The sequence below is a fragment of the Nelumbo lutea genome, chromosome 7 (genome assembly GCF_056320005.1).
Source record: "Nelumbo lutea isolate HS-2025 chromosome 7, American lotus-T2T, whole genome shotgun sequence".
Taxonomy (NCBI): Eukaryota; Viridiplantae; Streptophyta; class Magnoliopsida; order Proteales; family Nelumbonaceae; genus Nelumbo; species Nelumbo lutea.
In genome coordinates this window covers 28642590-28657244 of record NC_142690.1, presented here as the reverse complement: position 1 = coordinate 28657244, position 14655 = coordinate 28642590, and the positions used below count along the sequence as shown (strand labels likewise).

At 41.4% G+C, this 14655-nt stretch overlaps 1 protein-coding gene across 5 annotated transcripts in view; it reads left to right on the top strand.

Annotated features, from left to right (window-relative positions):
- LOC148845891 (uncharacterized) overlaps positions 1–14655 on the top strand; it is a 29439-nt gene that overhangs the window by 9550 nt on the left and 5234 nt on the right. For 3 of the 5 annotated variants that reach the window (XR_016102072.1, XR_016102073.1, XM_088953930.1), the window contains one exon: positions 5–63. Coding sequence is in view for 2 of the 5 variants with exons in the window: in XM_088953930.1 (XP_088810056.1) it covers positions 5–63 (59 nt within the window). In the remaining 3 variants the exon portion in view is untranslated. Of the gene's footprint in view, positions 1–4; positions 64–3321; positions 3775–14655 lie in introns of those variants that run through there. The other 2 variants (XM_088953931.1, XR_016102074.1) reach the window with 2 other exon arrangements.

Genomic DNA, 14655 nt, shown 5'->3' with positions numbered 1-14655 from the left:
TCAGGTAAAGAATGTAATAGAGAAACCACACAACGATCATCTTCCATTGATAGAAGCAAGCAGGTTTGTTGTAGTGCCTTCTTCATCATCATTATGTAATGTTCCTTGTCTAGGTAGCGAGTCTGTTTTTCAAATTTCCTTATACCAAAATGTTGCTCTGTTTTTCATCGACTCAGTATATGTGTCTTTATATTCAAGCAATGCCTGAACCAATAGGTATTCTATATCAGCTCACGTGAATGGTGGACCATAGGAGTGAGAGGCTCAAAGAACCTAAATTTTTTATCCATTTTTCTGGTTTATCTTGGGTTTTTAATGTAGCAAATTCTGAAGAGTTAGTGTCGTCTTTACATCATAATGGACTGTTCCATTGTCAAGCCAATATCAGGGAACACATACATCCCAATGACTATAAAGAACAACATTTATCTGTTCAAATTGATTAACCACACCTACCACTACTTGAAGCGTACTGGTTTGGATGGTTAGTCTCATTGGCAATATATCCCTCTTTGGAAGAATGTTAACCCAATTATTTTTCTAGGAAACTACACCTAGCGATGGAAAGAGAGAAGGGAAGTTTCAGTCGGCGATGAGATGGAAAAGGGAGCTGGAGATTGAAGCAAAGAAGTTTTTGATTGAGGAAGGAAGAAGTAGGGGAGTTACAACGTTTAAGCTTAGAGAAGAAAAAGTGCTACATTATTGTTAGTTGAAGAAGCTATCAACTGGCTCAAAGGTTTTTGTCAATGGTGCTTTCTACACTGTCAAACAAGGCTGGATGAATCCGTTGGGCCTAATGGGGAAGAAATATGAAGTAGAAGTGAAAAGAAATAGAAATGGTTGGTTTATAGCTATAGTAGAATATTTTGGTAATATTTGTGTTCTAGAGTGCAAAGGGAGAAATGGTCGGATGGCCTTTGCAAATAAATTATAGGAACTGCTGTTAATGGAAGAAGGTCGGCGGAAGGAAGTAGGGGAATGCTCTAGGGATGAAGTATTGATTGAGTCTCAATCGAATAGGGAGGCACTGAAGGTTGAAAAGTCAGAGAGTAGTTCTGAAACTTCATTTGTTTACCTCGAACAAAAACCTGAAGTTGGTGATCATTGAGGAGAAAGGAGCTTGAGTGCATCCCTGAGAAATTCAAATTTTAAGTCTCTTCCTTCCATCATGCTGTTTAATGTTAGGAAAGCAATCTTGGATGTGGAAGAAGGGATGGCCATTTTGATTCTTGAAATAGTGGACACCATGGAAGGTACGGTGATGATTGAAAATTGGCATATGCCCTGTAATTAGGTGGATGCTTCTCAAGGAAGTTTTACCCTAAAGATATTAGGCCTTCCCTTTAATCTCTGGAATGAAGCTACATTGGATGCAATCATTAAGAAACTAGGTAGAGTTCTCATCAAATGGAACTTTAGTGATTTGCATGCAATTACTCTTCAAGTGGTGGGGATGAAATCAAGTGATATTCCTCGGGCCATTGACCTTCTCTCCGATGGCTTATGGTTGAAGATTTTGTTGTTGATAGAATCTGAAGCGTCATGGTGGAAGAAATGTTCGAAGATTGAAGACGATGGCTGATTGGCTGGGTGGGGTGACACGTGAAGGGGGACTGGGGAAGGAAAAAAGTTTGGTGGGGCAAGATTCGAAGGAAAATGAAAAGCCTCCTCCAAATTGTCCAATGGGGGTTATACTAATTAAGTAAATAATTCAAAATTTTTGAAGGAGAAAAGGAAGCCCTCTAACTTTGTAGGGAACTTCCCAACAAAGGAGGTGTGGTGTAGCCCTATATCTCCAAAAATTCAGGCTTTTTGCTGGGAAGTGGTACTCTAAAAAATTAATACTTTGTGTAGGGAATAAAGTGTTGTTTTGGGAAGACACTTGGGTTTGTGAGTTTTCACTTAGAGATAGGTTCCCTACCCCTTACTCCCTTTCAGGCAATAAAGAAAAAGTAATATCTTCTGTTTTCATTAATAATTCTTGGGATTTGGGATTGAAGAGAGGGTTAAGGGAGTCGGAAATGGAGATGGTGGATGAACTTGTGCTTCTTTCTATAATGTCCTTCTCCAGTCCTTTAACCTTGCAGGGAATTTTCCAACAAAGGAGGTTTGGTGTAGTCCTGTACCTTCAAAAATTTGGGCTTCTTGTTGGAAGGTTGCACTCTAAAAAATCAAACCTTTGCCTTTCGCCCCATGTTTGTAGCCTCTGCTTGGGTTTTGGTGAGTCATTTACACACCTCTTAATATGTTGTCCTTTTGTGTCTTTTATTTGGTATTGTTTCTCTTCTCTCTTTGGTTGCAGGTGGACCCCTCCCTTCGATGTGGTAAGCCTTTTTGACCCAAACTTTTACAGGCAACCGAATAAGCAGGGTAGAATAATGTGGAGAGCTACAAGAGCAGCTGTTCTTTGGTCAATTTGGGAAGAAAGAAATAATAGGATCTTTAAGAATACTAAAAGATCCAAGGAGGAAATTGTAGAAGGAATAACTATTAAGGTTATTCACTGGTTGAAAACAAGTGAACTGTTTAAGAACTTTTTAGTTGATGACATTTACAAAAGATGGGGTGAGGTGTTAAGTACTACATCCCTAAAGCTTGTGGTGCAGGAAATGTGGGCCCTGTCAACTTCCCAAAATACAAAGTTGAACTTTGATGGCAGCTCTATAGGTAATCTGGGCCTGTTAGGTATGGGGGTAGTATTTAGAGATGGGGAAGGCGGAATTATTGCCATGTATTCGGGGCCAATAGGGGAAGGAGATTCGTTAAGAGCAGAGGTGATGGCTTTACTTCAAGGCATAAGATATGCCAAACATTTGGGACTACATCAAATGGAGATTGAAGGGGACTCTAAGCTGTTAATGGGGTGGATGCAGTCAGGTTGTTTGGGAGCATGAAAATATAGACAAATGATAAGGGGAATAATAAATATAACAAGGGAGATTGGTGTGTGCTTTAAGAGGGCAAGGTCAACTAACGGGCTAGTGGATACCTTAGCAAAACAAGGGACTGTAAGGAAGAATATGTTTTGGGCAGTGCTGTAATGAGTATGTAACTTGGATCAACTTGTTCTTACGAGTTGACAGATGTACGTTATCATAGTTTTAATTTTAATGAAGTCACCATTCCAGTCATATGTGTGTGTGTGTATGTGCCTCTTCCTCCATGTTTGCAGTCTCTGCTTGGATTCTGGTGAGACGATTACACACATTTAATCTCATGTCTCTTTATGTTCTTTATATGGTCTTGGTTCTCTTCTCTCTTTGGATGCAGATGGATTTTGCCCCTGAATGTGATGAGTCTCTTTGATCCAACTTTTTGTAGGCAATCAAAGGTGCACTGAAGGGTTATGTGGAGAGCTACAAGAGCAGCTGTGTTGTGATCAGTATGGGAGGAAAGAAACAACAGGATCTTCAACTGTGTTTTTAGATCCAAGGAAGATCTATTATTATATTTGCATATTCTATTTATATTATATAACGACAAAAACCTCTTCTATTAATATGAATATGAGACGGGGATAGAAGATCGAGTGAAGAGCTGAAATAACTGAATCTATAAATAAAAAATTATGGGATTATCTCAATCGGGTGGTTTTTGTTGGGACTCCACCAACAAACAAGGGTCAAGCTTGCTTATTTATTGAATAACTCTGAGATTTTTTCCTATTTCCTATTTCTTTCTTATTTATTCCCCTCATCCATACTTTTTTCTATTTATGTAATTTTTCTATGGAGTGCTAATCCAATACAAGTCTTTATTTATTTATTTTTTCAATTGTATTCTTTTCTCAACATTCATATTGACAATAGTGTATCGAACAAATATAATTCGATCGTGGATAAATAGATCTATTTATCCGTCCCATAAGTTTGGTTTTTTACTTTAGATCATTCAAATGATAGGTTTGTTGGATTCGTTATGACACAAGGAGTAACCATTAAGGTCATCCATTGGTTGAAATCATGTGATTTGTTTTAAGGAATTCTCAGCTGAAGACATTTACAGGAATTGGGGTACAAGAATTTTGGTCTCCATTGACACAACAAAGGGTAAAGCTGAACTTTGATGGGAGCTCTACTCTTTAGGTAATCTGGGCCCATTTGGAATAAGAGGTGTTTTCAGAGATGGTGAAGGCAAAGTAATGGCTCTATATTACGGACCAGTAGGAGTTGGAGGTTCATTAAGAGCAGAGATCATGGCCCTGCATCAGGAGTAAGAATGGCCAAACAATTGGGGCTATAGCAGAGTGAAATAGAGGGGGATTCTAAATTGGTAATTGGGTGGATGCAATTAGGTCGTCTGAGAATATGGCAACATAGACAATTGATAAGGGAAACTTTTAGCATAATTAGGGAGGTGGGTACTTTCTTTAAGTGGGTAAGAAGATCAGTTAATGGATCAGCTTATGGTAGCTGATGCATTAGCAAAACAAGGGACTGCAAAGGGAGATTTGTACTAGTAACTTCATTAAAAGCTTATTAATGGAGTTACCATTTCCGATAAAAAAAAGAAAAGGAAGTGAGAGCTAAATCTTTTGTAGAGGCTTTAGAAACTAGGGCCACTTCAAACCCTACATGGGAGGACCATGTTCTAAGGATAAGCAGGGTTCAGTTATGTCAGAACTGGTTGCTTTGAAAGGATTCATTCAAGTGAACAAGGCTAGGTTTATGGTTTGAACAAGAGGGAAGCATGTGAGTCATTAAAGGGTCAGGTGAATTGAAACCCTATAAACTTAAGGGGAGCGACTGTAGATGGTAATCCACATCTACTATTGTCCCCAACTAGCTCTTATGAAACTGGTCTTGAAGAATTCCTCTTTTTAGTGGCTTTCGAAGGTAGGTTCTCACATTGACCACCCCACCCCATTCAGTCATTTATAAGTAGCCCTATCCCAAGATATTCTAGTGTTTGAGCGGGGAAAATGAAGAGGTCAATGGAGGTTGGATAGATTGTGTGAGAACATTGATTCATCCATTGGCAGCGTGGGGGAAAATGACTAGGAAGAAGGTGAGAAGGAAGATGTATTTAGTTCGGATTTGCTGTTCAGCGAGGAAAGAAACAAGGACACTACTACCTTGGTTCTAGGTTCATCGAAAAAGGTAGGAAGTAATAAAGGTGCTTTGAACAAGAAGGCTGTTGGGGAGGTAAACCAAAGCTCAAACAGAGAAAAACTAGTTTCAAATAATAACCACAAACAGATTTTTTCCCCATATCCATAGGCCATCGACAAACTTCCTCTTATTCCAAGTGCACTAGAATTTGTTGGCATCTTGTTTTCTTGGTGTCCTCCTCTGGTTGCTGTTGCTTTCCAGTCGGTAAGATGGTAGCAGTTGCAAGAGAAGGGTTCGAGGGTTTCTCACTAGCCGGTAAGTGGAGAGAAGCTATGAGAATAGAAAGAAAAGTTATTCTGCTAGAGGAGTTATTCTACCAAAAAGGCTTCACGATTAAGATTATAGAAGGAAAGAGAGGAACAATGCTCTGTTAGTGGGAGATGTTGTTCCTTGGCTTCAAAGCTTCTTGGATGGAGTTGTTGAGGTTTGCTGGAGGAAAGTTTGGAGAGGTACATTCAAGCAAGTAAGGAGAGAATATGTAGCCGAGAGAAGAAAGAACGATAGGGGTTGGTATGTTACTCTGGAAGAAAAGTTTGATAAAAAGAAAAGGCAAATAGTAGTTATTGCTGAAAGCATTCGGCTGCAGAGTTGGTCAGAGGTGGTTAATGCTCTTCACTGGCGATTAGTCATTAAGGAGTTTGTAACAGTGAAGGTACAAGCTAGGGAAGTCGTTGGCGGACAGAGTAAAAAAGAGGTGATGACAAAAAGAAGAAAGAGATTGGAGAAGTTGGGCTTAGAAGAAATTGTAGAAGACCAAGAAAATCCAACAGTGGCATTCACAATTCTAGTACCAAAAATTGCTTTGGCTGGGGAAAAGGGCGAATGGGAGAAGAAATCCATTGTAATTGCGAAGGAGGAGGTGAAAGACTGGAAAAGACTGTTAGAGGAGGTGACAATGAAGCTCGAGTTGAGCCAGACGGTCATTCTCATTCCATTCACTGATAGAAAAGCAGTCCTTGACGCGGGGGGGAGGGGGATTCAATAGATTTCACCTTGCTGGCAATGTTTGTAGGACCTGTAAGAATCGAAAAATGGTGTCCTCTTTCAAATGAAGTGGTGGGTGTAGACGACAGTTTCAAACTAAAGATGTTGGGTTTACCCTTTCACCTCTAGTAAAAAACAACACCGGAGAGAACGGTGCAGGCGATGGGCGGTGTTCTCCTATCGTGTAAAACTACAGATTTGAGAGCAGTTCAATTGAGAGTGGTCGGAGTTAAGCTTGAAGAAGTCCCAAGAGTTTTTCACCTTTGCACAGAAGGTAGTTGTTTCAAGATTTGGGTGAGTTCAGAAGTTGAAGCATCACATTGGATGGGGAAGTCGAAGCTTGAAGAAGATGATGATGTGGCAAGATGGGTTCTAGTTGGCAAGCTAGAATGAAGTCTGGACACGTGGTTGTGGCTGGGGGAAAGAGTTCTCCTATTATGGAAGCTGAAAAGTCGATTGTTAAAAGCAAAGGTGTTTTTTTGGAAATATTTTCAAATGCTTTTGAAAACAAAAACTCTTTTCCAGTCGGTTGGTATATGGTCAATGGTGAGTCCCGATTAGACCAAGGGGGTGTTCGTATCAGGTCTAAGATAGAGTTACCTGCCACTCGATCTGAATTAACCGACTCAAGGTGGGATTGGTTTGTTCAGTTTAAGCCAAGGGTCCAAGACTTTTCGTTGGACTCATGTGACCACTTAAGTGGTCATGTGAGTCGAACCTCTTTGCATCCGACGATAGACAAATTCAAGCGTCTATCTTCTTCCTCACGCGGCCCAAGTGTTGGGGTCCGAAAATCATTCTCAGGCGGCCAAATTTCCTTGAAGATGCCCCTGTATTGGATTCCGGTGGTAGAGCATGGAGATGGCGACCAAAACAGGGCGGGAGGGGATAAGCCAAATCCTAGATATTCCAAAGGGAGTAGAGAAGATGGTGAGGATGAGGACGAAGGTTGGGTTAATTGTGATAGCTCGGAGGAGGTGTCAGATTCTGGCGGTGAAGATGAAACCTAGTGTGATGAACATCCGGAAATGGTGGAAAACGCTTTCAACATAGAGATATTGTTCTTAGAGAGTGTAGAAGAGGTTTTTTTCTTGCACAAATCCTCCATTAGGTGTGGAGAATTGAATGGAGCCAATCATGCTTTGGAAGACAAGGGGGAAAATCGGCCTCCAAGTAGAGAAGAACCAAAGCAGGAGAGTAACTTAAGGAGTCTGTAAGTGGTTTTTGGTTGCCCAACAATTTTCGGGTAGAGAGCGTGCAGGCGTGGATGAATGACAGAGCCTCAGAAGTACAAACAAGGGTGAAGTAAGTCTAGGTAACGATCAGATAAGCCCTACCCAACGAGTGAAAGGCCTAACCCATTCGGTTGCCATGTCTCCATTTGCCTCTGTCCTAGGTATGGCTGTGGTTTCGGTTTTTGATACTAATGTCTGCTCTGCCTATGGTGTTTGTCCTTTAGATTCCAGTTGTGCCCCAGTGCTGTGTACACAAGGGTTAGAGGATAATATTGGGGAGATTGGGGAGTTATAGGTGGGGGGTGAGAAGTTGTTGAGGGTGAGGGAAGCAGTTCCAATTGCTGTGGTTAAGAACCTGGCTAGGGTGGAATCTAGGGAGAATAGTGGTAAGACAGAGAAGGAAAAGGAGGGGAAGAGGAGCATTGAGATAGGGGGAAATGTTTGTCATGGGAGTGGATGAAGACGAGTCCATAGCTGAATTTGTGGCAAAGCTAGGTTGTAAGGCTAGAGACTTGAATGAACTAAAAGGATATTTACAGACTGAAAGAGAAGGTGGGACTAGGAGGAAGAGAAGGTTAAGTGAAGCGGAGAAATTGAAGTTGGAAGTGGATGGGGGTAAGGAGGCTAGAGAAAGGAGAGGGAGGGGGAGAAAAGGACGACCCTAGGAAGAAAGGAAGTGAGCCTAAGCAGAGGTGTTAAAGAAATGAAGATGGTAAGTTGGAATGTGAGAGGGCTGGGGAGTGCTAGGAAGAGAGCTTTGGTAAAGGAGGTATTAAAGAAAGAAAATCCAAACATTGTTCTAATTCAAGAATCTAAGCTTATGACATTTGATAAAAAGTGGGCTAGGAGTGTATGGAGAGTGAATGGTCTAAGTTGGGCTATGGGTCCATCTTGGGGCTCATCTGGTGGCCTAATTATTTTGTGGAAGTATGAAGTAGTGGAGGGAGTGGAAGACTTAGTGGGAAGGTTCTCAATCTCGGTTAAATTTAAGCATGTGGCAAATGGTTTTGAATGGGCCCTTACCAATGTATATGGCCCCAATGGTTATAAACAGAGGAATGAGTTGTTGGTGGAATTGGAAGATGCTAGAGGACTATGGAAGGGGCCTTGTTGTCTAGGAGGAGACTTTAATGTGATTAGATTTATTGAAGAGAGTAACAAGGAAAGACAAAGGAGTACTACCAACATGTGGAAGTTCAATGAGTTCATTAATGCTTTTGAGCTAAAGGAACTAAATCTCCAACACAATAGCTTCACTTGGTCCAATCTACAAGTTGAACCTATTTGCTCAAAATTAGATAGGTTCTTGTTCACCACAGATTTGGAAGAGCATTGGGGAGATTTGGTGTCAAGGACCTTTCCCAAAGTTACTTCCGACCATTGGCCAATAATGATTTGTAAGTCTGACTTTGGTGGTAGTGGACCCTCCCCCTTTAGGTTTGAAAACATGTGGTTACTTCACCCGAACTTCAAAAACAAGGTGAAAAGTTGGTGGAATGAAAGTAACTCGAAAGTTAATTGGGTAGGGATGAAATTCCATTGGAAGCTAAAAGAACTGAAAGTCAAAATTAAGGAATGGAATATTCTCCACTTTGGTATGTTAGAGGAGAGGAAGCAGCAGTTAATAAGCCAGATAGTGGAGTTAGATGCTAAGGAAGAAATGGGTTGTTTTGGGGAAAGTGATAAAGAACAGAGGTGGGAGTTAAGGAAGAGCCTGGAGGACACAATTTTCCAAGAAGAGATCAGTTGGAGGCAGAAATCTAGACATAAATGGATGAAGGAAGGAGATAGGAACACAATTTTTTCCCATGCAATTGCCAGTAGCAGAAGAAAGTTGGTAGTTGATGGGACAGTTTTGACTCAACAACATGAGATTGGCGAGGCTTTTGTGGTGCACTTTAAATCCATCTTCAGTAAGCCTCTGTTTAAGAGATTAAGGATTGATGGATTGGATTGGCCTAAGCTCCCTGATGAGTTGATTGTGTGGTTGGAAAGAGAGTTTGACCTGGAAGAAATCAGGGATGCCATTTTTTCCATGGATAGATCTAAAGCCCCGAGCCCTGATGGTTTCACGTTGGCTTTTTATCAGGATTGTTGGGAGATAATTAAGGATGATATTCAAGCTGTGTTCTCTGAATTCTTCAAAAGATGTGTGATAAATCCGGGCCTGAACTCCACTTTTATAGCTTTAATTCCGAAGACTGAAGGAGCTTGTCACCCTAAAGACATTAGACCCATCAATTTGATTAATAGCCTCTACAAGATTATTGCTAAGGTGCTTTCTAGAAGAATTAGAGAGGTACTCCCCTCAATTATTTCCCACAATCAAAGTGCTTTTGTGATGAATCGACAAATTGTGGACCAAATCTTAATTGCTAATGAGAGCGTGGAAGACTATAGAAGTAGAGGCGAGAAGGGGTTGGTGTGTAAGCTAGATTTGGAGAAGGCATACGACATGGTGGATTGGTCTTTGCTGTTGGAGGTTTTAGAGTCTTCCGGATTTGGGAAGAGATGGTGCAAGTGGATAAAAGGGTGCATTAGGACTTGTCATTATTTTGTGTTAGTGACTGGTAGGGTGGTGGATCATTTTCCAACTGTTCGGGGTATTAGGCCAGGGGACCCTCTATCTCCCTTCCTCTTTACCCTAATTGCTGAAGTGTTAAGGAGGCTGATTGAGAGGGTAGATTCAAGGAGCTTGATTAGTGGATGGAGAGTGGGGAGGGAGAGGGTTCCAGTCACTCACCTACAATTTGCAGACGACACAAATTTGTTTTGTGATGGAGAGGAGATTAGTTGGGTGAGAAACTTGAAGAAGGTGATTAAGGTGTTTGAACTAATGACCAACCTCAAAGTTAACCTTGGTAAGAGTTGTGTGATTGGTATTAACATGACCAAGGGAGAGGTGGAGGAAAGGGCTCGAGTGCTAGGTTGTGAGATAGCTCATTGGCCATTGAAATATCTAGAGCTTCCTTTAGGAGATAACACTGACACAACCTAGTCCGGTTCTAGGGTTTTCTTTTCCAGTCCGAAAAATCTGGGGTAATCCAATCCCTCTTAGGGTAGGCATCTTTTGCTGGGAAGCATGCCTAGAAAAGTGTAACACTTGTGACCTACTTCAAAAGAGAAGGCCTAATTGGTGTTTATCCCCACACTAGTGCATCTTATGTAAGAAGAATGGGGAAAGCTGTTATCACTTGTTTGTTTCTTGCCCTGTTGTTTCAGATATCTGGTGTTGTTTTTTTTTTCTTTTTGGTTGTAGGTGGACCTCCCCTTCTAATGTGCAAAGCTTTTTTAGCTCCACAACAGTGAGGGGATTAAAAAAGAGAGGGAAAATATTGTGGAGTTGTGCTAGAGCTGTTGTTTGTTGGATGGTTTGGGAAGAAAGAAATCAAAGAGTTTTTCATGATAAAGAAAAAAGTAAGGAAGCCATCATAGAACTTATTTATGTTAGGGTGGCTCTTTGGGTCAAGCCTTTGAAGCTCTTTGAAGATTATTCAGTAGGAGGCATCATTAGAAAGTGGGATGAAGTGGCTCGGTCAGCTCCCATGTTCACAGCTCTTAGACCTGTTTGGACTCCACCAGATCCGGGTTTCATCAAATCGAACTTCGACGGTAGCAGTGAAGGAAATCCAGGCCATTCTGGTATAGGCGGTATCTTCAGGGATGAGGAAGGTAGAATCATTGCTATGTTCTCAGGACCTATAGGCTGGGGGGACTCATTGAGAGCTGAAATCTTGGCAGCTCTAGAAGGATTTAAAAGAGCTAAACAACTGAATATTAGTAAGTTGTTGGTGGAAGGAGATTCTCAGTTGACTATTAAATGGTTGCAGAAGGAAGTGTTCAGCTTGTGGAAGTTCTCTAATGAAAGAAAGAAAATTACTCGGTTAACTCAGAATATGTTTGGAAGGGTTCAACTGATACCTTGGCCAAACAGTGGGTGGGAAGAACAAATCTTTTTTGGGCTATACTGTAATATGTTTTTCCAGTTTGTTAGGGTGGGTTAAGTCTTTTTACCCCTCCTTCCTGGTTGTAATTTCTATCTCTTTTTATAAAATTTCTGTTATTGATAAAAAAAATAATAATAATAGTAGAAGATCAAGATTGTAATCAGTCTTGAATCCTAATAGGTTTTAGGTTTACAAAACAGAAGAAAAGGAGAGAAAAGGAGAGAGAATAGAAGAGAAATAGGAGAACACAAGTGGTTGAAAGGAGGGACAGATTCTTACTGATCTGCCACCGCCACTTTCTTATTATTTATAGGTTATGTTTAGTACATAATGGAAAGGACACATCTGCCCTTAGTACTTTCATAATAAATAAAGTAAATAAAAGCTGAAATAAATAACAATTGAATTAACAAACTGACTCAAACTGACACTACTATAACTGGAACAAATAACTACACATGCTGTCCTACGAACACAATGGGGACCACTGCAGTGGGGCTCACATGAGTGTTCTCTACACTCCCCCTCAAGTTGGGAGTAGATATCTATCATTCCCAACTTGGATAGATCTGTCTCTAACTTCTTCCTTGGTACAACCTTGGTGAGGATATCCGTGAGCTACATATTAGATGTGATGTACGGAAGACACTTCTTGTGATGTGACCCTTTCTCGCACAAAATGTCAATCAACTTCGATATGTTTAGTTCTGTCATGCTGCATTGGGCTGTGGGCTATATTAATAGCTGCCTGATTATCACAATACAACATTAAGGGCTTTTCATAGTCAATACCCAACTCTTCGAGTAGTGACCTCAGCCACAAGATTTCAACCACTCCATTAGCCATTGACCTGTATTCCGCTTCAGCACTGGAGCGGGAAACAACACTCTGCTTCTTACTCCTCCAAGAGATAAGGTTACCTCCCACAAGGGCACAATATCCAGAGGTAGACCTTCTGTCATCAACACTCCAAGCCCAATCGGCATCTGTATAGACTTCCACTCTCATGTGATTATTGTTCTTGAGCAGTATACCTCTACCCGGGCATCTCTTCAAGTATGCTAATATTCTCTCTACTGCAAGAAGATGAGAAGTTCTAGGGGAGTGCATGTACTGGCTAACAACACTAACTGCATAGCTGATATCCGACCGAGTGAGGCGGAGATATAGGAGCTTTCCAACCAACCGTTGGAACATAACTTTGTCTTCAAGAGGCTCCCCACCCTCTGCACTAATCTTGTGATTTTGTTCGATGGGTGTATCAGCCAGCTTAACACCCAACTTTCTAGTTTCCGCCAACAGATCTAGAACATATTTTCTCTGAGAGATAAAAATCCCCTGCTTGGATCTAGCAACCTCAATACCCAAAAAGTATCGTAGTGCACCAAGATCTTTCACCTCAAACTCTTGATGAAGGAGCTATTTGAGAGACTCAATCTCATCACTGTCATTTCCTATCACCACAATATCATCAACATATATCGCAAGTAGTGTCAGAGAGGACTCCACCCTTTTGATGAATAGTGTATGATATGACTGGGCCTGTACATAACCGAACTTTCCAAGGGCTAATCTGAACCTATCAAACCAGGCTCTAGGTGACTGCTTCAAACCATACAATGCCTTGTTAAGTCGACAAACCTTCTTACTTGTCTCTGTATCATAGAATCCAGGAGGCAACTGCATGTAAACCTCTTTCTGTAAGTCTCCGTTCAGAAATGCATTTTTAACATCCATCTAAACAGGGGCCAAGAATGATTTGCTGCAAGGATAACAGAACTTGGATGGTGGTCATCTTGGCTACTGGGGCAAAGGTCTCCAAGTTGTCTATACCATAAGTCTGAGTGAACCCCTTTGCAACCAGCTGAGCTTTGTACCTTTCAATAGAGCCATCGGCATTATGCTTCACAGTGAACACCCATCTGCATCCCACCGGTTTCTTTCCTTTTGGTGGGTCAACCAGTGCCCAAGTATTATTCTTCAATAGGGCATCCATTTCGGCTTGCATTGCATCTTTCCATTCTGGAACTGATAAGGCTTCTTGCACTGTTCTTGGAATAGGGACATCGACAATGGAAGTGAGATAGGACCGGTAAGATGGAGACAAACGATCATAGGATAAGAATTGTGAGATGTTGTGAGTTGTAGAGGTGGTGCAATGTCGTTTCCTTTTGCGAATGGCAATAGGGAGATCAAGGTCATCCACAAGAGGGGAAGTGGCAACAGTGAGAGGTATCTCAGTAGGCTTTGGATCTGGAGCCGCGGAAGGAACTGGAGTTGGCTGGGACTGCCGATGACTAGGATCAACCTGCCTGCATTGCTTGTGATAGACTCTCAACTCCGGCTCCCTCTGACCACCCTCACCACTACAACCTTCATTATCCAGTGGAATAGGTAAAGGAACAACCCCACTCAAAACAGCCCCACTTCCACTCTCACTGCTCTCCCCTGAGGAAAGAAACTCAAAACAGCCCCCACTCTCATTGCTCTCCCCTTGAGGAGAAACCCTAGGATAATAGGGTGTCTCTTCAAAGAAGGTGACATCCATGGAGACAAACCGTTACCCTAAAACCTAATCATAGCAACAATAACCCTTCTGAGTTTGTGCATAACCAAGGAAAATGCATTTGACAGCCTTAGGTTCAAACTTGGAATGATGAGGCCTGAGAAGCTGAACGAAATAGGTACAACCAAAGGTTTTAAGGGGAACAATGAACAACTCCTCGTCTGGGTATAGAAGGGAAAAGGGGGTTCTCATATCAAGAACCCAGGAAGGAACTCGATTAATGAGATAAACGGCCGTGAGGATAGCATCACTCAGAAGCGAATAGGTACATTGGAGGTAAACATAATGCTTCTAGCCATCTCCAAGATATGCCTATTCTTCCTTTCGGCAACATCGTTCTACTGTGGTGTATAAGGGCAAGTGCTCTGGTGAATAACTCCATGGCTAAGAAGGTAGGAGGTCAATGGCTAAGCAAAGTATTCATTTTCATTATCAGATCGAAGGACTTTGATTTTGGTCCCAAATTGAGTGAGAACCATCTGATGGAAGTTTTGGGTCAGAGTAGGAACCTCATCCTGAGAACGCATAAAATAGACCCAAGAAAAACGGGTATGGTCATCAACAAATAGTAGAAAATATTTGTACCCACCCATAGAAGAGATATGATATGGCCCCCAAACATCAGTATGCACAATATCAAAAGAGGAATTACTCCTTTTATTACTTAAAGAATAAGAGGTTCTACAATGTTTGGAAAACTCACAACTCTCACACCTCAACTTTGATAACTCAACAGACTCAAATAAAGCAGGAAACAGAATCTTCAAAGACTTAAGATACAAATGACCTAATCGGTTATGCCAAAGCATAA